Source organism: Canis lupus, chromosome 3 (genome assembly GCF_003254725.2).
Source record: "Canis lupus dingo isolate Sandy chromosome 3, ASM325472v2, whole genome shotgun sequence".
NCBI lineage: Eukaryota > Metazoa > Chordata > Mammalia > Carnivora > Canidae > Canis > Canis lupus.
In genome coordinates, this window is record NC_064245.1 from 25,182,986 (window position 1) to 25,204,788 (window position 21,803).

Below are 21,803 nucleotides of genomic sequence, written 5' to 3' on the forward strand. Positions count from 1 at the left end.
TAAAATTCCCTTTGTCAAGAAACAAGGCAAGGTTAGTTATCTAGCTTAACATATTCAAGAGACCAGCACTAACAGTCATTTAGCCTTTCTTGCTGGTGACATTGATGTCAAACATGCCTGTGAAGAAATTAAATAAAACATGGAAAATAATTGCATTTTATTGGTTTTTTTCTATGGATGAGATGTACTTTGGAGGATCTAAAGTGACCATTTTATAGGACTCTTACAGGTTTTTCTCCTTTATGGGCTGTTTGGAATTAATCTGATTGTAGATCATGGAGCTCCCCGCTGCATATTAACATATCTGGCTGTTAATATGGCTGTATATTAACAAATCTAAGTTTTTCAAACCTGCCTACTGCCATGTGAGGGTTTGAGCAACAGGTCCCTGCGTTCTTGGTTATTAAGGACTATTTGAATAAGGCTGGGGGGTGAGGGTGCAGGTAGGGAGAAAGCCTGACAGAAAGAGTCATATTGATTAAAGGAAGCTACTTAGACATGTATTCAATTCAATTTAACTCCTTTTACCAGCAAGTGGTTTTAAAAATTGGCTACATTATCTGTAGTATTCAACTCGAGATATATTGTAGGGTATGCAAAGATATATCTATGTCTCAATAGGAAGCTGTAGGTTTAGCCACAGGCCCAGTAACAACTATAGATTGTAGAATGAAACTGCTCATGGCATTTCGGGAAGAAGCACTGTGGAGATAGATTCCCACAGGCCAAGATGGGCTACTTCTGTTCTCACAGCCTTGGGACACCGCTCCCATGATTTGCCAAGCCCATTATATAAAACACAGCACACTAAAAAGCTGAGGGTCTCTCCTGAGAAAGGAGATTCACTACCATAACTCTTTGAATGTTATTTTGAATGAGAACTACAAAACTCTTTATTTAGTTATTTATTTAGTTTATAAGTAAATACAACCCCTATGTACTCTAGACCAGCTTCTTCCTCAATAAGCTATCACTTTGTGCCTGTTATATACTGCTGTAGGAAACATGAGGCTCCACAATTATTCTATTGACCACTGCAGTGCTATATTTTATACGAAATAGAAATTATGCCCACAACTTTTCCTTTTCACAGTATTAATGGATTAATAATAATAATTACTCACATACTTAGCATCAGTGCTAGGAATCACATGCATTCACTCACATAATTCTTACAACAACCTAATGAGGTAGTCCTTATAATAGTTTCCATATAGAAATAATTTTCCATTCTAAGAATAAGGGAGGGGGAATGTCAAGTAATGTATCCTTGAATCTGTCCTTAGTTGCAATGTTAATAAGCAGAACTTGAATAAGAACCTAAGTGTTTCTGACTTCAGAGCCAAACTCCCAACCTGTTGAAAAAAAACTATCTGTGGGTCCAGCTATATATTACTCTAGCAGTCAAGGTTCAGTTGCAAAAACCAGAATCTACGCTGACTAGCTGAAGCCTTTATTGGGAGGGCTGAATAAACAGATTCTAAGTGACTTTCCAAGAACAACTTCCGAGTTCATACTGGAGAACTGGACACCATGGGACCAACTGCTTCTTTTCAGATCAAGAATCTGCCATTCTAGAATCATAGCCCCACTCTCGTGATCAGAAACCTCCCTCTACTGTGGCCCCACCAGGGCCACACCACACCTGCTGCAATTCACACCAGCAAAATGACTGCCCCATCCTCGGCCTTTTGACTCACCCAAAGCTACTGACTGAACAACGGAGCCACAGAGAGAACCTCCATGACCTGCAGTGTTTCCAACCAAGTGCAGCCTCCAGCCCTTCTGCCTTCCAAATCCTGCACAAATGCATCTGATGTGAAGAACCTTAATCAGATTCAGACCCCTCTCCAAAAGGGAGATGGAGATTGTGTTTTAGCTTTCCAGGGTCTGCAGTACAGGAAGAGCGCAAGACAAGGAGGGCAGGGTGAATGTCGAGTTCTAATGCACCATAGTCACTACAAGTTCCAAGGATTTGGATGTCCTGTTGAGGGGTCTCCTGATTAGGGTTGCAAAATACTGTATACCTAGGAAAAGTTTCCAGAGTTTTCATCAAATTCTCAAAGAGGTGCATGACCCAGAAAGGGGACAGATCTACTTTAATATATCTGTAATATGACAACAACTTGAGAACAAGATTAGCACTGTGGGAGGAGCTAAGACATAGTGATTAAGATAGGAGCTCAAAAGCTTAATAGCTCAAATTCTGGTTCTACCACTTAGTAGACGCATGACCTTTAGCAGGTTGTCTGATGCCTTTGTGCCTTAAAATTTGGGGAAGAGACCCAACCTAACAGGGATGTTCAGAAGATTAAGGTAAATGGTATGTATGTGTATTCAGCAGAATGCTCGGCACTTGAGAAATGCCCCCTAAATGTTAGCTATTGTTACCAGAATAATCCTTAGACAAGATAAATTCTAATGTTAAAAGACTTGCATTCATGCCCCACACATAAATTTATTTCCACTTTCATAAGCTTACAGAAGTGAGTATTTGATGTCCTGTGACAGTACACAGAAAGACAAGTGCCTGTTTATACGGTGATGACCTTATTCTATTTAAAGAATACATTAATCCAGCAGCTAATTACTGCCAGGAGGAACAGTTTAACACAGTACCAAAAACAAATCTGCCAGTTTGGGAAGACGTTCTTTGGGACCCACATGGATAGTACTTTGAAAGTATTCAAAATGCTAACAAGAGTTAGCATTAGTTAATTGTTTTCAGGGGGGGCGTATTAATAGTTACATCATCTGGCAGGCCACTTCAGATACAGTCTTACTCAGTCAAATATTCCATACAAGTCTTATCTGGGGGAGGTGTATGACATAATTCTTGCTGGCAAAAATCTTGCTATCTGATATCCTATCTTCTGTACTTAAAGGAGCAGGACTTACAGGCTTCCATGATTCTGCTCAATCATTTGTGTAAATCTAATAAGGCTTACAAAGAAAAAAAAAAAAAAAAACAGCCTCAGCCCTGCTGGCAGGTACTCTGGACAGCAGAAACAATGCTCAGTGTTGGCAACAATGGAAATCAGACCCTTTAATTATGACCATATGTCAACTTCCCTAGTGTCTAAAGTGTATGTGCCAATGAACTGCAAGAAAAACCTACATTTCAGCTTTTCATCAGTAACTTCAGTATTCAACTACATGGTTCCAATCAGAAGCCTAGTTGACATCAGACTGTAGCACATTGAGAAGAACAATTATGACCAGTGTCAGTGAGCACTTAGGGAAATGGGCTCTCTAATATACTACTGGTAGTACAATTTAGCACAACTTTTCTGATATTGACATGGAAATATTTAACAAAACCTTTAAAACTGAATACTTACTGACTCACCAGTTTCACTTCTAAGAATTTATTTCAAAAAAATAATCTGACAACTACATAAATTATACTTATAAGGATGTTCACTTAGGACTTGTTTGTAATACAATTAGAAAAGAACTCAATGTTCAAAGTATAAAATTGGTTAAAACAATTACAGCATGGCCTTAGAATGGAAATCTATGCAGTTATTAAAAGGAAAATTTATTTTTTTAAATTTATTTTTATTTATAAATTTATCTTTTTTTGGTCTTCAATTTGCCAACATATAGAATAACACCCAGTGCTCATCCCATCAAGTGCCCCCCTCAGTGCCCATCACCCAGTCACCCCCACCCCCTGCCCACCTCCCCTTCCACCATCCCTAGTTCGTTTCCCAGAGTTAGGAGTCTCTCATGTTCTGTCTCTAAAAGGAAAATTTAGATGTATTTACATTTTGACATGAAAAGATACCTGTGATGTAAATTTCAGAAATCCAGTGCATAGTATAATCTCATTTGTATTTGTGTATATTTATATATAAAACATACATATATAGATATATATTACATATGTATATATAGTTAAATAAATATACATATGTATAGAAAGCTATGCACTGAAAGGTTAACAATGGCACCACTGAATATTTGAGATTATGAGTACTTTTTCTTTGCTTCTTGCTACTCTATATTTTGTTAAAAATCATCAGTAGGTATTACTTTTGTTAATTAGAAAAAAAAATAGCAATTCTTAAAAATGCAAGCCCAGATGATAGCACTTTTATCTGAGGATAGTTTAAAGCACATACCAAGAGTCACAAATTCAGGGACGCCTGGGTGGCTCAGTGGTTGAGCGTCTATCTTCAGTTCAGGGCATAATACCAGAGTCCCAGGATCAAGTCCCGCATCGGGCTCCCTGCATAGAGCCTGTTCTCCCTCTGCCTGTGTCTCTGCCTCTCTCTTTTTCTGTGACTGTAATGAATAAATAAATAAAATCTTAAAAAAAAGTCACAAATTCAGAATCACACAGAATTTCTAAGCTCATTCTTTGTATCTTTAGAAGATACATAAAGTAAATAAGTATAGACAAGGCATGAGGCAATAAGGAAAGCAATTGACCATGATTAACTACAGAGCGTATATCCGGTTTAAAGGCATTCAAATTTAAAAAAATTTTCAAGCATTCAACATCCATCTCCAGGCTGATTCTAAACAGTAAGTTGCTAAAAAGGGCCTTTGCTATATAAACCGAAACACACAATTTATATTACTGTAACTCTCACACAACTACAATTGGACATCACTCCCTCCCCATCTCCTAACGTTGGTTTAAGTGGTATTTATAAAAGAGACCAGCTTCTCATACTTGTAAAATTGTCTTCCTAAAATTTAACACAAGAAAAGTTTGTCTCTGTTGATAAACTTGTCTCCTTCCTTCCACAACAGAATAAAAACAATGGATTTAATTGGCTTTCCCTGTTACTTGTTGTTCAAGAAAACTCAGAAATGACCTGTAGCTTAACTTTTTCTGCTACAACTGTCTTTTCCTCTCCACCATTTAGTTCTTATTCACTTGCTTTGGTGGTTATAGTATATGCATTACTCTTACATTAGACTGTATGTCTACACCACTTGAGATATTTTTGAAATTCAGATTGGACAGAGAGAAGTAAAAACAAATTAATATACTGAAAAAAATATCAGCATGTAATACAATAATTGGAATGACTTGCACACATACTTTATATACGTTGGTATTATACCTATTTAATGGCCAAGTTATAAACCATACAATATAAACTGTAAATAAAATATGGGGAATGTGACAGTTCACATGGAAAAGAATCAGGAAAACAACAGATGAAAAAAAGGAGCTGAAGGGGCTAGTAGGTGGAATGAAAAAATGTGCAATAATTGCATGGTATAATATGTATGTCATGTGTAATTTGTATGACATAGTATGTATGTATATCATAGGTATGTATGTATCATACAAATTAAATTGTATATCATAGATATGTATGTATCATACAAATTAAATTGTGCCAAAAAAAAAGCAAATAGCACCTCTTTTAGGAAGCTTATACTCTTACAGAGGACTCAAGACCTGTCTGGGTAAGTGTTTCTGCAGTGTCTATCTTCTTCCTTCTCTGGGTCCTGTGCCAGCCTTTCTGCTCTCCCAGGCTTCTCTCCTTGCCTATAGCTGCTGCTTTTCCACCTACCCACCAACAATCTTTCTCAAAAACCAGAAACGAGAGTATAAATATTCCTCAAATGTAAAGTTTTGGAACTAAGATATTTATTAAAAATTAAAATTGATGGTAGGTAATTATCAAAATGAAATGTACTAAGATGAATAATATTAAAATTAATTATAAATATTTTAAATGGTATTTTATTCTTATATTTATAAGCTGCTCCTTTTTTAGAAATAGAAATTTCAGGATCAATGAAATGCTGGGAAATTCTGAAAGCCCTCATATAAATTCAAGGCATTTGCTAAGTCAAAGGTGCAACTTTGATGCTAAAAAGTTAAGCCATACTCTGCTCAACCAGATATACATATAACAAAGTACATTAACCAGTTTCTTGTTTTTATTACATTGTGAAATAAATTTCATTTTAGAGAAGTGAAACTCAAATATATCAGGATAAGCTGGTTATTTACAAAAAATATATATCTTGTTTAGTTACCTTGAACTCTCATTAAAATGGAATAAAACAAAACATCTTAGAAATTAATTTAAGACAAGGATCTTACATAGTAAATTACCCCCCACTATTACTTAGATTAATTTGAACACTTACTTGGTGGTTAGTGGCCAGAAAACTATAAAAAAGAAAAGCTGGGTAAGAAAGTAATATCATACCAATGCCTAATGAGCACCTAGGATAAAGTTAAGGCTTTCCAAAAACATTCCAGGGTATAAACTCAAAGAAATTTTTGAAAGGAATTAATTATTTAGTCAAAGATCATGAGAACAAAGTTTCATATACTTCTTAATGTAAAGAAAGTCTGAGGAACAAGCAAAACTTAGAAAAATGTGTTTTTCACCCCCAAAACAAGAGAAGCACAATGAAGTGTGAGTGACAGTGGGTATTTCTGAATTGATGTTTTTTAAAAAATATGGAAAGTGAAGTACTCACAGCATCAGCATTCAGTAAATATTAAAAGTCGCAATCCATGTGCAGACTGATACTCTAGAAATAATTACTAATAAAGATAGAGAAAAATAGCACTGTCATCATTACCCTAAAACACCAAAGAAAATGAGATACAAGTGATGAATGCATATTTCACTCTCCTAAGACAGTAGAATGTGCTAGAATCATCGAGTATTGGTAAAACATTAGAAAGTTTCTATAAAAAGTCTGCAAGATAGATTATGGCACTATAAACCTATCCACGGAAGTGACTTATTAATGTCCAGAACGAATATCTGGAAACCCAGAATCAACAAATTAGCAGCAAATTACAGAGAAAACAATCACATGACATCTGTAGTTCCATTTAAATAAAACTCCACCATGGAAGAGTCTACAGTGGCACTGGCAGGGATTCTCAAGCAGCAGCAGCAATCCATAAAGGCTTCTTAATTTTCTTGTCATTTAAGAATTAAGCCACTTCCAGTTCACACAGATCCTACCAGGTGCACTAAATTGATGTCATTATGAGCCATCAGGAAATACCCACCGAGACCTATACCAACACGGAGAAGTTTTGTTAAACAGCTGTGTGTTTTAATTGATTTGTATTATTTAAAATAGGAGCAGTTAAAAGTCAGTTATCGGATGTTGTGTAAAAGAGATGCCTAAAGACTCCAGGGAGACTGAGTTCAGAAGAAAGCCAATCACTGGAACTTCACTTGAGCACTTAAGATTATTACAAGAGGAAGCACAATTAAATCATCAGTTTATCAGCCATCATTATAAATCACTAGGCAACATATCAAGCTTCATTATTTAAGACTCCTTAACCAGTGACTTCCTGCATCACCGAGAGTCAAAAGCAATCTACTCACCAAAAGGTACCTGAGGAGTTTTATTTTTTGTTGTGTTTGAGTTTTGTTTTGTGTCATTTTTTTTTACCCTGAGAGATTTATGATGGGAAAAAAAATGAAAACTCACTGAAATTAATTACCATATTTTTGCATGTTTTAGACATGATGAAGTCTTCAAAATGAAATTAATGGTATTTGGGATATGTAAAATATATATTGCACAGTTTCCTCTTTACTCCCCGCAAATATTTAATTCAGTTCTCTCTTAGTATTTGTGTCACATGAGGAAATATAACAAATTTTTTTCAACTTTATCCACCCAATCCCATTCATTTACTTGTACTCAGACAGCCTTGTGGAATCACAAAATAAAGTACCTCCAAAGTCTTGGTTTCCAAATTTAAAGTGCACAGTTCAGGTGTTAGAAAATATCTGAAGGGAGATAAGACACCGGTTGAGCTTTGTATGCAGCCCTCTTTTTCAGTCTTCCCACCAACCCTATGTAAATATTGCCATAATCTTTAACGGAAAGCAAGCCTCCTTGGAAAATGGAGGGGTAAGTCAGGGCATGATTTGCACAATATTAATGCGCAACAACTTGTCAAACCAAAAAGCAAGAAGCTTTCAGAGCTACTTGGGTTATATCAAAATAACTCAGGAGCCAACTTAAGGAGACTTAAAAAAATTTTTTTTATTTAAATTCAATTTAGGTAACATGCTGTATTTTCAGTTTCAGGGGTAGAATTCAGTGATTCATTAGTTGCATACAACACCCAGTGCTCATTATATCATGTGCCCTTCTTTTTCTTTTTAAAGATTTTATTTATTTATTTATTTATTTATTTATTTATTTATTTATTCATGAGAGACACACAGAGAGGGAGGCAGATAGGAGAAGCAAGCTCCTCACAGGCAGCCTGATGCGGGACTGTATCCCCTCACCGTGATCACACCTTGAGCCGAAGGCAGACACTCAACCACTAAGCCACACAGGCATCCCTCATGTACCCTCCTTTTTTTTTTTTTAATTTTTATTTATTTATGATAGTCACACAGAGAGAGAGAGAGAGGCAGAGACACAGGCAGAGGGAGAAGCAGGCTCCAGGCACCGGGAGCCCGACGTGGGATTCGATCCCGGGTCTCCAGGATCACGCCCTGGGCCAAAGGCAGGCGCCAAACCACTGCGCCACCCAGGGATCCCCCTCATGTACCCTCCTTAATGCCCATCACCCAGTTATCCCATCCCCCGACCCACTTCCCCTCCTGCAACCCTCAGTTTGTTTCCTACAGTTAAGAGTCTCTTATGGTTTGTCTCCCTCTCTGTTAATTTATTTTTCCTTCCCTTCCCTATGTTCATCTGTTTTGTTTCTTAAATTCCACATATGAGTGAAATCATATGGCATTCTTCTTTCTCTGACTGACTTATTTCACTTAGCATTGTTTCATCCATGTCATTGCAACAATCAAGCAACAATAAAGATAATTACTATAATGAACTGAAATGCATAAAACATTTATATTCATGAGTCCACAAAAATACATAAGAAAACTTTCTTGGTCACCTTTGGACGCTAGAGAACCAGCTCATTATCTTAAAAGCTAGAAACATTTATCCTGCACTTTCTATACAAGCATACCTCAAGTAATAAGCGGTGAGGGAAACTGCTGTTAGAAAGCAGTTCAGTTAATAAATAATGAATGAGGGAATGAGAGCATCACCATTTGCAAACCCTAATGAGTTAATGGATCTAGGCAGTAATCATGAATGGCTGCTACCACCACAAAAAAGAACAATAACCAAACATTATGTGCCTTTTGACAAGAGTATCCAAAATCACCTATGAAGTATTGCCCCCCAAAACAAACCTGAATCTGATCAAGCCTCCAGATCTAACTAGCAGTTTATGGAAAACTCAGGGAGGAACACACCAACCACCACCAGATATTAATAGGAAATAAACAAACAAAACAGACTACAAATACTATAGTACAAACAACCTTGTTTCTTCAACAAAAATTTATAAGGAAAAAGAGAGAGGAATGAGAATCTTTGTTTCAAACATCTGAAGAGATGCTAACCATTTTAATGTATAAACCTTATTTGAATCTTGATTCATAGAAACCGTAAAAAATTTTTTAAAATTGTGCAAATTTAAGCACCAATTGCTTATTTAATGATATTAAGAAATTACTAACAATTTTTTGCGATAACAGAAATGTGGTTATGTTTATTAAGAGTCCTTACCTTTTTTTTTTTAAGATTTTATTTATTCACTCATGGGAGACACAGAGAGAGAGGCAGAGCACAGAAAGAGGGAGAAGCAGGCTCCATGCAGGGAGACTGATGCGGTACTCGATCCCAGGACTCCGGGATCACGCCTTGAGCCAAAGGTAGACGCTCAACCGCTGAGCCACCCAGGAGTCCCAAGTCCTTACCTCTTTTTAATTAAACTTTTTATTTTGAGATAACTATAGATTCCAAATGCAGTTGTAAGAAATCACACAGAAAGATTATTCATATCCTTCACCAGCTCCCCAGTGGAAACACCTTGCAAAACAATAGTACAATACCACAACAAGATACTAACATTGATAGAGTCAGATATAGGACATTCCCCTTGCTACATTTCCATTGGTTCCTTCATGTTGCCTTGCATAGCCACAATCTCTTCTGTCCCACTTATAACTCCTTCTCTAACACCCAATAACAACAAATCCCTTCTCTAATCTATATTTTTGTCATTTCAAAATAAGTGGAATCATAAACTACACAACCTTTTGGGACTGCCTTTTTGTACTCAGAATAATTCTCTGAACACTCATCCACATTGTTCAGCATATCAGTAGTTGGATTCCTTTCTATTACTGAATAGGATTACCTAGTAAGGAGTACCATTTTGTTTAATCTCCATGGTCTGAAGGGCATCAGAATTGTTTCCATTTGGGCAATCATGGATAAAGCTGCTATAAAAATTGGTACAAAGCCCTTATCTTTTAAAGATATATACTTAAATTTGAATGAATGAGATAGGATGTCTAGGATTTGCTTTTTAAAATTCCAGATTAGGGGCAGCCCGGGTGGCTCAGTGGTTTAGCACCACCGCCTTTGGCCCAGGGTGTGATCCCAGAGACCCAGGATCGAGTCCTATGTCGGGCTCCCTACATGGAGCCTGCTTCTCCCTCTGCCTGTGTCTCTGCCTCTCTCTCTCTCTGTGTCTCTCATGAATAAATAAATAAAATCAATAAAATAAAATAAAATAAAATAAAATAAAATAAAATAAAATAAAATAAAATAAAGTAAAATAAAATTCCAGATTGGGTGAGATACTAAAAAAATAAGACTGGCCATTAGTTTGCAAATGTATTATTATACTATTTTCCTTACTCTTGTATATATTTATAATTTTCCATAATATAAAGCTTAAAAACAAGAAAACAGTAAAAAAAAAATTACTTACCTGACTGTTTACACACCCACATACATAAATACAAACATCTTCAAGCAAAATTCAAGGTATGCTTTCTTATCTTATGACTTTTAGTCTGAGCCAGGATTGCAGGGGCTCTTTACCTAAAACATACAGCCCACACCTGCAAGTAATTATTATTGAAACATTCATTGTACCAATTTGGGCAGATCCAACCTAGGCATCTGTTAACTTTCTTTCAGAAGTTCTTTATTAGGCTACAGGGTTGAAATAATAGGTAATTCGTAATGTTGGAAAGAAGCAGGTAAGTAATCACCATAATCAAATGTATGAGATTCATTAGTGGCTTGTCATCAAAAGAGAGGGTTCATGTCTGACATGAACAGGTCCTTATCATCAAGACAAATGCTCAGAGAACAGAAGTGTGATTACTAAAGATGAAGAGCAACAAACTATATGAGTACAATCAAGCCTGGAAATGAAGTGAAATGCATTTTATATTGTGCGAAGGCTGCTTTTGTTTTTAAGCCACTCTGAAGGACAGGATATTATTAACATGTTCAGTCTGCAAGCTAATGGTTCTTTAGTGTAATTTTGCAAAATGCTATCTACTGTTTGGTGCCACCAAAATTGTATCAGCTCATTCTCCCCTAGTGCAACCTCCCATTCACCCCACTGAGGACACTCTACTTTTTCAGCACAAGTGTCTTTACAAAAATGAAGACCTACTCTCTCCAAGATCTCAAGCAAAGAAGAGCACGTAAATACCAAGCCATTAGCTAATCTGGGATTAAAAGCCAAGACCACAAAAGGAGATGGTTCATGATGACTTTCAAAAGCCAAGTAATGCGATGGTGACAAGTGAGTTTCCCTGACTAAGTTTTTAATGCCTGCATATGCACTGTGATGAGCAATTCTAAAGCTTAAACAAAGTTTGTTGTCAAAAGTGGGAAAGCTGTCCACAGATTAATCCCCGTAAGACAAATCCCAAAGGAATATTTAAATGCTACAGTTGTAGTTTGGTTATATCAACTATTTCTCCCATTAAGTGAGCCACACACTTGAGTGTTAGAAATAATAATGCGTATTGTGGTTGGATTTGATCACTACTACTATACTATGACAGGTAGGAAAAGATGGTCCACTAACAGGCTGTCTACACGACATGTAAGTGTCTACAAATTAAAAGATATTAGTCAATCCCTTTAAAAGCAATCAATGCACAGATTGTTTCATTTGGTTGGTTTAACAACTTAGTTCTATCAATAGCAAGATATCTATTGGCAACATCATATTAGGAAACTAAGAACATACAGTTGAGTTCAGTCTTGTTCAAATGTCACAAGTCAAAACACAGACACACAGAATTAAAACCCAAAATGACATAGATCACCAGAAATTGTGCTATAGGCTTGCACTGAAATTAATAACAGGACTGCTAGTGATAGTAAAAGGGAAAGGATGAGAAATGGGCTCAAGAACATAATGCAAAATGTAAGTGAAAAGGAGCAGAGAAAAAAGGCACTAAAGTTACATACATATGTGTTTTTGGATGTCTCTGCCATCTATCTTTTGCCTCTAACCTTTGCCATCTTCCTTGACTCTTACAACCAAACATTTTCTGGGTCCTGTGGATTCTGACACTATAGTATACATTTTTAGATAGCCTGTGGTCACTGGCAGGACACTGGAAGCTGAAACTGTTAGCATTCACCTTGACACTTTATTTTTAAAAGATTTTATTTATTTATTCTTGAGAGACACGGAGAGAGGCAGAGACACAGGCCGAGGAAGAAGCAGGCTCCCTGCAAGGAGCCCAATGTGGGACTCGATCCTGGATCCCGGGATCATGCCCTGGGCCAAAGGCAGACGCTCAACCACTGAGCCACCCAGGCGTCCCTCACCTTGATACTTAAAGGTTAATCTAAAACGCTTTGATAAAATAAAATGTTCTTGCCAAAAATCTTCATGATGGATTTTCTTATATATCTCATTATTTTTCTTCATAGCAACCCCATGCCTATAGTCTACAGAACTGGGATTTTAGAGGGGGCCATTTTTGTGACCTGAAGTGGTCTTAAGAAAGAATCATGAGAGAACAAAGAGGAAATATAAAGACAGAACAAAGGCCACAGGAAGACATTAAGTCTGGAAAGAATTCCAAGAACAAACTGCACAAAAAAAAAAAAAAAAAAAAAAAAAAAAAAAAAAAAAAAAGAACAAACTGCACAGAACGGCTTCTGGGAAATGAACAGCCATGGCTGGCAGGAGCTGAGCCTGTGTGCAGTGGAGTAGAAGATAAGTTTGAAAGGGCAGGTTGGAGCCAGGGAGTGGCAGCCACTGGAGCCCAGGTGAGGCACTTAGACCACATGTCACAGGCCTTTGGATGGCTACTGCAGGTCTGTGCACAGGCAAGATATGTGTATCATGGTTAGGAGGATGTGACGAAGGGTAGGGGCATGAAGGAAGGAGCAGAAGACCAGAGGTGTGAGGCCTTACTAATTGTTCCAGGTGAGGCTATAAGACTTTATCTAAGAGGGCAATGGTGGGAAGGGAAAGGAAAGGACTAACTCTAGGGGCTGTGTGAAATATGCATGTATTTAAACCTAGTTTTGTCCTCAATTAAAACCTAGAAAATGGTCATTTGAAGTCACTGTCAAAGAACTACTTACAAGATGCTAAGGATTCTTAACGTTGATTGGGAGGTAAATTGTCATTATTATGATCAAACACATAAGAGGGCATAAAAATTCTAAATGGCTGATAAAATCATTTTTAAAGGAAGCTTTGATTAAGCTTAACAGAGGCTGGGAAAAAATAAGTTTTTTGATATAAGTAAAAATTATTTTTAAGGAGACCATGATTGGTTGCAAGGTGATGAGTATTTTTACATTTCTAAAATAATTAACTGCTGATTTTAGCAAGGCAGTAATAATGACTTATATGATTGACAGATCTATTTTTCCCTACTTTTGCAAATCTACTTTTTATATCTACTTTTGAAGATGTATTTTCTCTACTTTTTTCAGATTGCTATTGAAAACCTATTATTAATCAGAAGTTAATTTTTTTTTGCAAATGTACCTATGAGTAAAACTCTGAAGCACTGTAGGTAACACAAGCTAAATCATGTACTTCTTAGTGAATATGCCAACTTAGTTTCTATTCTCTTTTACTTAATACATTTTTATTGAGCACTCACTATATGATAAGTGCTGTGCCAGTGCTGGGTGCATGATAAAGAGAAAAAAAGGGGTGCCTGAGTGGCACAGTTAGTTAAGCATCAACTCTTGTTGGTTTCAGCTCAGGCCATGATTTCAGGATGGTGAGATCGAGCTCAGCACAGAATCTGCTTGAGATTCACTCTCTCCCTCTCCCTCCCCCACTTCTCACCCCACTCATGCTGAGCACTCTCCCTCTCTAAAATAAATAAATAAATCTTTAAAAAACAGAGAGAGAGAGAGAGAGGAAAAAAAAGTTCTGCCTACATGGGAATGCATAGTACAATGACAAAGAAAGACATTAATTAAAAGAAAACTATCCAAATATATAATTTAAATTGTGATAAGCACACACAATTGCTTTGAGAGCTATAATAAGGAAAAGAAACGAACTTTGAGAAGGTGTTTCAAAGGAAACTGTCTTTGAGCTGAAATCTGTAAGGATGTAGAGGAATGAAATAGGGGAAAAAAGAGTAGAGGAGAGAGAACTAGAAGATGAGCAGCAGAGGGAAAAAAATCACATATAATAAAATAAAAATACTCTCTAACCTGTTGGGTAATGGTGTCCCATGGCTCCTGCAGCAGCCGGGTCTTATAGCATTCATGAGTTCCTTCCCATATGTCCTTCAGAGCTAAAGGTCTTCCATCTGCAAAAGCACATGGCAAAGACCATTGGTCAGTAATCCATTTGACACAATGGTGCTTTATCTGAAACTACTAGAAGAATGTTATGATTTTAAAAAAAGAAATCTTTGCTAGTATACATATTACTTATATATCAAAAGAGTGCTATATGAATTACTATTTTCTTCCTGAGGGAAATTTAAACATTCAAGCTTCTCTCCTTTGTAACCATCTAGCAGTTCAATTATCTGCTCATTCATTGCCTATAGGAATTACGCAAAATAAATAAGGTCCAAATGTATTTTAGAGAAAACTGATAGGTACAAGCACAGGCAAAGGACCAGGTACACAGACTCCCATATTCACAAGGGTGCACTATGAATACCTCTGAAATCTTAATACTTCCTCTAGTTCTGAAATCAAAGACGGTACATACACATGCTTCTTTCACTCTCTCATTGACTATCTGTAATGTTCGAATCACTCTGTTCAGTACCATGGGGAATAGAGAAAAGGAAAGCACACAATTTCTCCTAGTAAGAAGCCTACCATCTATTAGGGAAGCTATGACAAGTATATCAACAGTATATTAATACTAAAATACTAGGTAGAAAGTGGTTGTTGCCAAGAGGAAAACTGCAGTTCTCACACAGTCCAGAGGAGGGAGACAGTAACATCCAGTGTTTGTGGCAGGTGGAGAAAGGGAATTGTTAAGGGTGGAGGGACATGAGCAGGAATTGGCATGAAGAGATTAGGAAAATATCTAGTGAACAATAATTCTGTTTTTCTTTAAACAGCTTCACCAATTCACTTATATTCATAACAAGCCACTATGGCACAAGTAGAAAAACAGGTATTTAAATTTGTAAAATAAAGTAGAAAGAAGAAATTACCTAGAGACTTTGAAACTGCACAGTGCTGGACAGAATGTGGCCTTACTACTAAAATTTAACGCTATTTGGCCCATTCAGAGCTATCAAATCCTCAGAACTTATGGGTGTGTTCTTTTTCTCAGGCAAGTGGACAAGAGCATTTAAAGAAAACTCATCAGTATGTCAAATCATTAGACCTAAAGATGTATTTGGTCATTGGATGCAATAAAACTAAGGGAAATAATCCATCCCAATACCCCCACACACACAAATACACACCAAAGCAAAAGGTATTGTACTCAGACTCCTGGAGTTTAAGTAGAGATGTACAGTGTAGGAGAAAAGCACTGGACTTGGAGCCCAGGCTAAGTTTAAACTCTGGTGTCGGCACTTATGCCCTATGCGACAGCAAGTTACCTGGCTTTCAACTTTACCTGTAAATGAGGATAATTATCCTTCTCAAATCTTGTTCATGTGAACAGGCTTGCATAAGTGAACACACCCAGGACTGTGCCAGACACACAGTCAGAGTTTAATACATAGCAGGTATCTCCTCCCAGCCTCCACTGCACCACTGCAGTACTTCTCATACTAGAAAGCTAAAGGATTCATTTATAGACCACTATTTCTTAGAATTTTCTCATGTTTCTACACGATGCACATTGTGTTTGACGATATAATATACTAATACCATACGCAGGGCATTTCTCATGTTTGACCTGAAAAGTTGAACTTTCCCTCAACCTTTATTTTCAATAAATAGCAATAGAATATTTTGATACATTTTCAATAAGTATCTTCATCTTGGCATTTATCTGGCGGCAGGAGACCATTATCTTGTGATAAATAGTTTTATTCCATTGACATTTCCATGTCTGTAAAATGAACAAGATTTATTCATCCAATTAACATTTGAATGTCATGTTTAGCTACAAGTTAAAAACAAGCTGCCTTCAGTATCTGTTTTATATTGTTTTCTGAACACATTTACAGAACAGGGCAAAACTTTGCCCTTAAGGTAAGCACTACACATCCTCAAAATAAGCACATGCACACACACACACACGTGTGTGTGTGTGTGTGTGTGTACTGATGTTGGAAGAGGGGAATAGGATCTTAAGTACCTCAATGTCAAATAGTAAACCAAATAATCAAATTATAAAAAGAAGCTTTTACAATAATTTTCAGATGTCAAAGTTATAAGAAATCAAGTTGTAGGATAATAAAATGTGAGAGCTGGTGTAATTAGTCATTTTATAAATAAGGAAACCAAGGTCTTGGGAAATATACATCAGCCAAAATTATGCAGCCAGCTCCTGGATGCGCTGAGCTGGAATTCAAGTCTCAGTGCCCTTCCCGCCATTCCCTACAGCCTCTGAGGGTGGAGACTGCGCCTATGCATTCACCACTGCAGCCCCACCATGTAGTTCCAACTTCCATTCACACATTGCAAATGCTTTATAAATATTTACTGAATAAATTATAAATGAAAGGATGCCCTCCTTAACTTTATTTCCTCTAAGATAGATAAAGGCTTTGCAGATCTAGAGAAGAATGCTTGGTTTAATATCTGGCCATCAGTGATGATTTTAATTTTACTCCTTAAAATGTTTCAGCCTACAATCTAAGGATGGAGTGAGTGGCTCGGATATTACCACCGCCAAACCCCCCACATACTCTGCTGGAACCATTCATACAAAATGCAATAATCAGCAGCTAGCAACAATGTGGAAAGACCCAGAACAAATGTAATAGAATATTTTCATTAGATTTGATGCCAGAATTGAGCATATGTGACGTAAGTTTTCAGATAACACTAAATTTACTGGGAAAAAAAGTTAACATCTTACAGCACAAGACCTAAAAACGTAATCTGGTCAACTTAGAATAAGAGATACAGAGTTAAAAATAATAAATTCAAAACATAAAAAGAGGCGTGATGCTCCTACGTGCATGTTTCTAAGAGTGCTACCCACTTGCTAGAAAGAGAACAGTGAATAGACGTGATTGCATTCTCTAACGCATTTAGAGACTGTTTAAAAATGCACGTATTAATGATGATCAAATGAGCGTGTGTGCAGGCTACTATGATAAGAGGGGATCTCTCCAGCTTCTGCTGATGATCTACAATGCAGATGATCTAGGTAATATTCACTCTCACATACAGATATGACAATAATGACTTCATGAACTGTGATATGGGTTCTTTTCTCTAAGCCTTCATCATCAACTTGCCTAGTCACAGCTCGTGCCTTCATGATCAAAGACATACAGAAGTTAGTTTTGTGATCTTTTCTGCTAAAACAAAATATTTTGCAATATCTCCAAAACCATGCCATACGCTATTGATGCATAAAATATATTCAAAATATGGTTGCGATTCTAATTATTTTAAAACCAAAGGGAACCTTCTGAAATTCCACTGAAGCCATTAAACTGAGATCATCAAATATATTTCAAAAATCACGTCATAAAACTGAAGCTTAAATATTGCAGAAACTCGAAGAACTTTTGTGATTTTGACTCTATCTATGTATTTATGAAAACCAAAGACCCAAAACCTCAACCTAAAATTAAATTGTGGGCATAAACAAATACTTGGTTAAGCTCATGAAACACATTATTACGTGCCTTCATGTTCAGTTGAAGGTATCTGCGATCAGAAACTTTAAGCCCTGTTAAGAGGGTCTATTTTTTTTCTGTCTGGCCTCAGCCAGAGGAGACATAAGCATACTCAATCAACAACTCTCTAGTTATAGACCCATGATATTCGATAGCACCAATTTTAACATGCTTAGAAATCTCATTAATCTCACTGAGGCTGAGAAGTTCAGTAAGATCCCCTGCATACTTGAAAAATTGAAGCAGAAGCTGAAATAATTTCAGCAGCAATCCACAAAGTAAGCATGGTAAATTAAGGCCGTTTATTTAGCAAGTGTTTATTGAGTGCCTACTGTGTGCCTCTATCTCCTGGAACGATAATACATATTAGAGCTAAAGGAATATTCTGTCAGCGATCTAGAATGTCAATGACAAAAGAAGAAGATACATTGGATGAAAAATAGAATAATTAAAAAGTACAATCTTTAGCAACTGCCAGTAGCATTTAATTTAGCAATTTTCATATAAAATCTCTCAATTGAATAATAACCTACGTGTCAAGTAATCTATACATTACTCAAAACGTGCAGCTCTCTAAATTAAATTTCTCAGGGCTATTAGTTTTCATGAATCAAATAACAGCATGAGAGATTTCACTGGTACCACCTAACTGTAGTGAAAGCATGCTGAAGTCACCTTTATCCTATTGTGCATGGTTTCACTAAAATTTCCTAAGCCCTAAAATGAAGATTGCAGAGAGTAAACATTATCTACAGTAAGTTTAAGAATAATGTTCTGAATATGGCCACTAGAAATAAAAAGGAAAAGTGGATTATTCACACTGAAATATGTCATTATTTAATATATTGTCTTCAAGAGAGCTTTGAAGGATATAAAAATTCATGTCATACTCCACAGTAAGGCAGAGATGATGCTCCACCAAAGGGGAAAATTCATTTTTGCTTCAGTGAGAAAATTACATTGTGATATGAAATGAGTGTTAATTGTTCAGGTACATTCATATCAGTTACTATGCTGCCTAATTCTGTCATTTTTATTTATCCTTACATTCATTTTTTAGTACTTTATATCTTTATTAATCTTAATTAATCTCAGGAAATCTGAATGAAAATTCCAAAAATACAGATTATGGCAACTTCTCTCTACTGACATATGATATTGGTTAACTTGTATGTTTCTTAGATTTTGGTTACTTTATCATGCAATAAAAAAAATGAGAGTTTGAATCTCAACCCCATAATTTTTTATGTACCTTTGAATAAATCATTTAACCCCTTCAAGCACTAAGTTTTTTGTTTTTTTTTTAAGCACTCAGTTCTTATGTACATGCACAAGGATAATCACAACTCCTACCTTACACTGTTATTGTGAGGATCAAAATACATAACACGGCTAGCATTGTTGAAAGATACTAGACGCCAAGCGCCATTTCATATATTAGCTCACAAACCTCAAAACTCTATGAGGTAGGTATTATTAGTATTATTATTACTATCTCAATTATTTTCCAGATGAAAGAAAACAAAAAGTTTAATAATTGCTCCCCAGGACATGCAGTTAGTCGCACAGCTAGGAATCAGAACCAAGGCTTTCTGGTTCCAGACCCTGCACCTTCACCACTATACTCAATGTCTCTGTACCCAGGAGCTCTCTGCAAACCATTTAAAGCAATGCACATGTATTAGTTGTGCTGTTGTTCTCATCACTCATAGTCTCCACCCACACTGCCTAACCTCAGAGTATCTAGGATTTTGCCTTTCCTGGGTTTTAGGGGTTTTTAAATTTTATTTATTTATTTATTTGGCAGAGAGAGAGCACAGGTTAGGGGAGCGCGAGAGGGAGAGAGAGAAACAGACTCCCCACTGAGCAGGGAGTCCAACCAGGACTCAATCCCAGGACTCTGGGATCATGACCTGAGCTGAAGCAGATATTTAACCAATTGAGCCACCCAGGGGCCCCTGTCCTGGGTATCTTACTAGGCTGGCTTGCCCTTTCACTCATCACTGCATGGACAAATCCAACGTGCAGCCCCAGTGTCTCCTAATCACTGCAGCTCAAGATAATTTCTGTCCTCTGAGCCCTAGTAGCGATTTTTCCCCCAGATTTACTGAAATATAATGGACATACAACATTGTGTAAATTTAAGGTGTACAACATGATTTGATACATGTATATTAGAAAACGTTTACCACCGTATGTTAGTCATCACATCCATCACCTCACATAGTGTGTGTGTGTTTGTGTAGATAGAACATTTAAAATCTACTCTCTTAGTAACTTTCAAGTGTATGATATTACATGTTGTTAACCCTAGATACCATGGTACACATTTTTAGATCCCCAGAACTTACTCATCTTATAAATGAAATCTGTACCCTTGGACAGATCATTTTTTCCTCCTTTTTCCTATTATCCAGCTCTTGGCAACCACCAATCTACTCTGCCTGGTGGCAATTTTTACCTCTATTATGGCTCTTAATATATTCTACTTGTTACAGTGAATTTCAGACTTGTTTTGTTTCCTTCATTAGACTATATGCTCCTTGAGGGCAACATCCAGCTCTGATTTCCTTTGTTCATCTCCACATGCCACAGATATCTTCATGTCTTCTGCAAAAAATATTTTCGAATGATTGGATAGATGAACATTCAATATTATTTCTAGAGCAAATAGCACAATTATTACTAAGAATAATGACTGAATAATCATGATAAAAAAATCACAATTTATATATTTTTTAAAAACCTGTATTTATATAAATCTATAGTATCAAGTAGATGGAGACATAGTGGATATATGATTTTTCAGCATCCAAACATACTTCTAATTTGGGAGAGAAATTCAAAAATAAGTAGAAGGCGGAGCTTCATTTTTCACCACTAACACCAAAATGAGGTAGACATTCCTCATCTTGTCATTCTAACGCAATCAGTTGACTCTAAGTTCTACCTTTCCATTAAGCACTTTTCTACTTATCATAGGTCCAATTATTTGCAACCAGGTATATCTAACGAATACAGCCCAAATAAGTGGTTTGAAAGTCTTGCTTAATCGTTATGTATTTTTTAAATTACCCAGTGCAAATCTTTTAAGTGTTATATATTTGTCTAGTAATTGGAGTAAAAACAAATATAAGACATCTTTTAATTACATGAGAAAGTCTATGTATGTTGCAATCTATTTTTATGAGAAATACGGCAAAGAGGACAAAGAAGTGTAATTCTGAGTAATTATAAACTGTCCACATACTATGTTAGATAACTGATAATAATGCAAGTGATGCTATAACCTGTCACTTAAGTTAAACACTTACCTAGTAGAAGTACATATAAACCTAATGAGGAATCTCTTAATCAGAAAATGTCCCAAGTGAAGCAACATTGGATCCACAAGATACCTGAGACATCAACTTTTTTTTAAAGATTTATTTATTGGAGAGAAAGAAAGGAACAGAGAGTGAGCGGGCATTGGGGCAGAGGGAGAGAATCTTCAAGCAGACTCCCCTCCTTCCTCCCCACCGCCCCCCACAGCTATTTGGAGACTGACCTGTGGCTGGATCTCACAACCCTGAAATTATGACCTGAGCCAAAAACAAGAGTCAGACACCTAACAACTGAGCCACCCAGGCACCCTGAGACATCAGCTTTGAGATGCTCCTATTCATCAGCATTCCAAGGACCAAATCACCAGATGAATATTTACAATGTTAAGTCTTC

General features: G+C 36.6%; 1 protein-coding gene across 12 annotated transcripts in view; it reads right to left on the reverse strand.

Annotated features, from left to right (window-relative positions):
* The window catches only part of ATG10 (autophagy related 10), a 223,732-nt gene that overhangs the window by 59,209 nt on the left and 142,720 nt on the right, over positions 1–21,803 (reverse strand). For 7 of the 12 annotated variants that reach the window (XM_049108304.1, XM_049108305.1, XM_049108308.1 and 4 more), the window contains 2 exons: positions 14,518–14,615; positions 4,128–4,290 (listed from right to left, as the gene is read on the reverse strand). In XM_049108304.1, coding sequence (XP_048964261.1) covers positions 4,128–4,290; positions 14,518–14,615 — 261 coding nt within the window. The remainder of the gene's footprint in view (positions 1–4,127; positions 4,291–14,517; positions 14,616–21,803) is intronic. The other 5 variants (XR_007409748.1, XR_007409750.1, XR_007409749.1 and 2 more) reach the window with 1 other exon arrangement.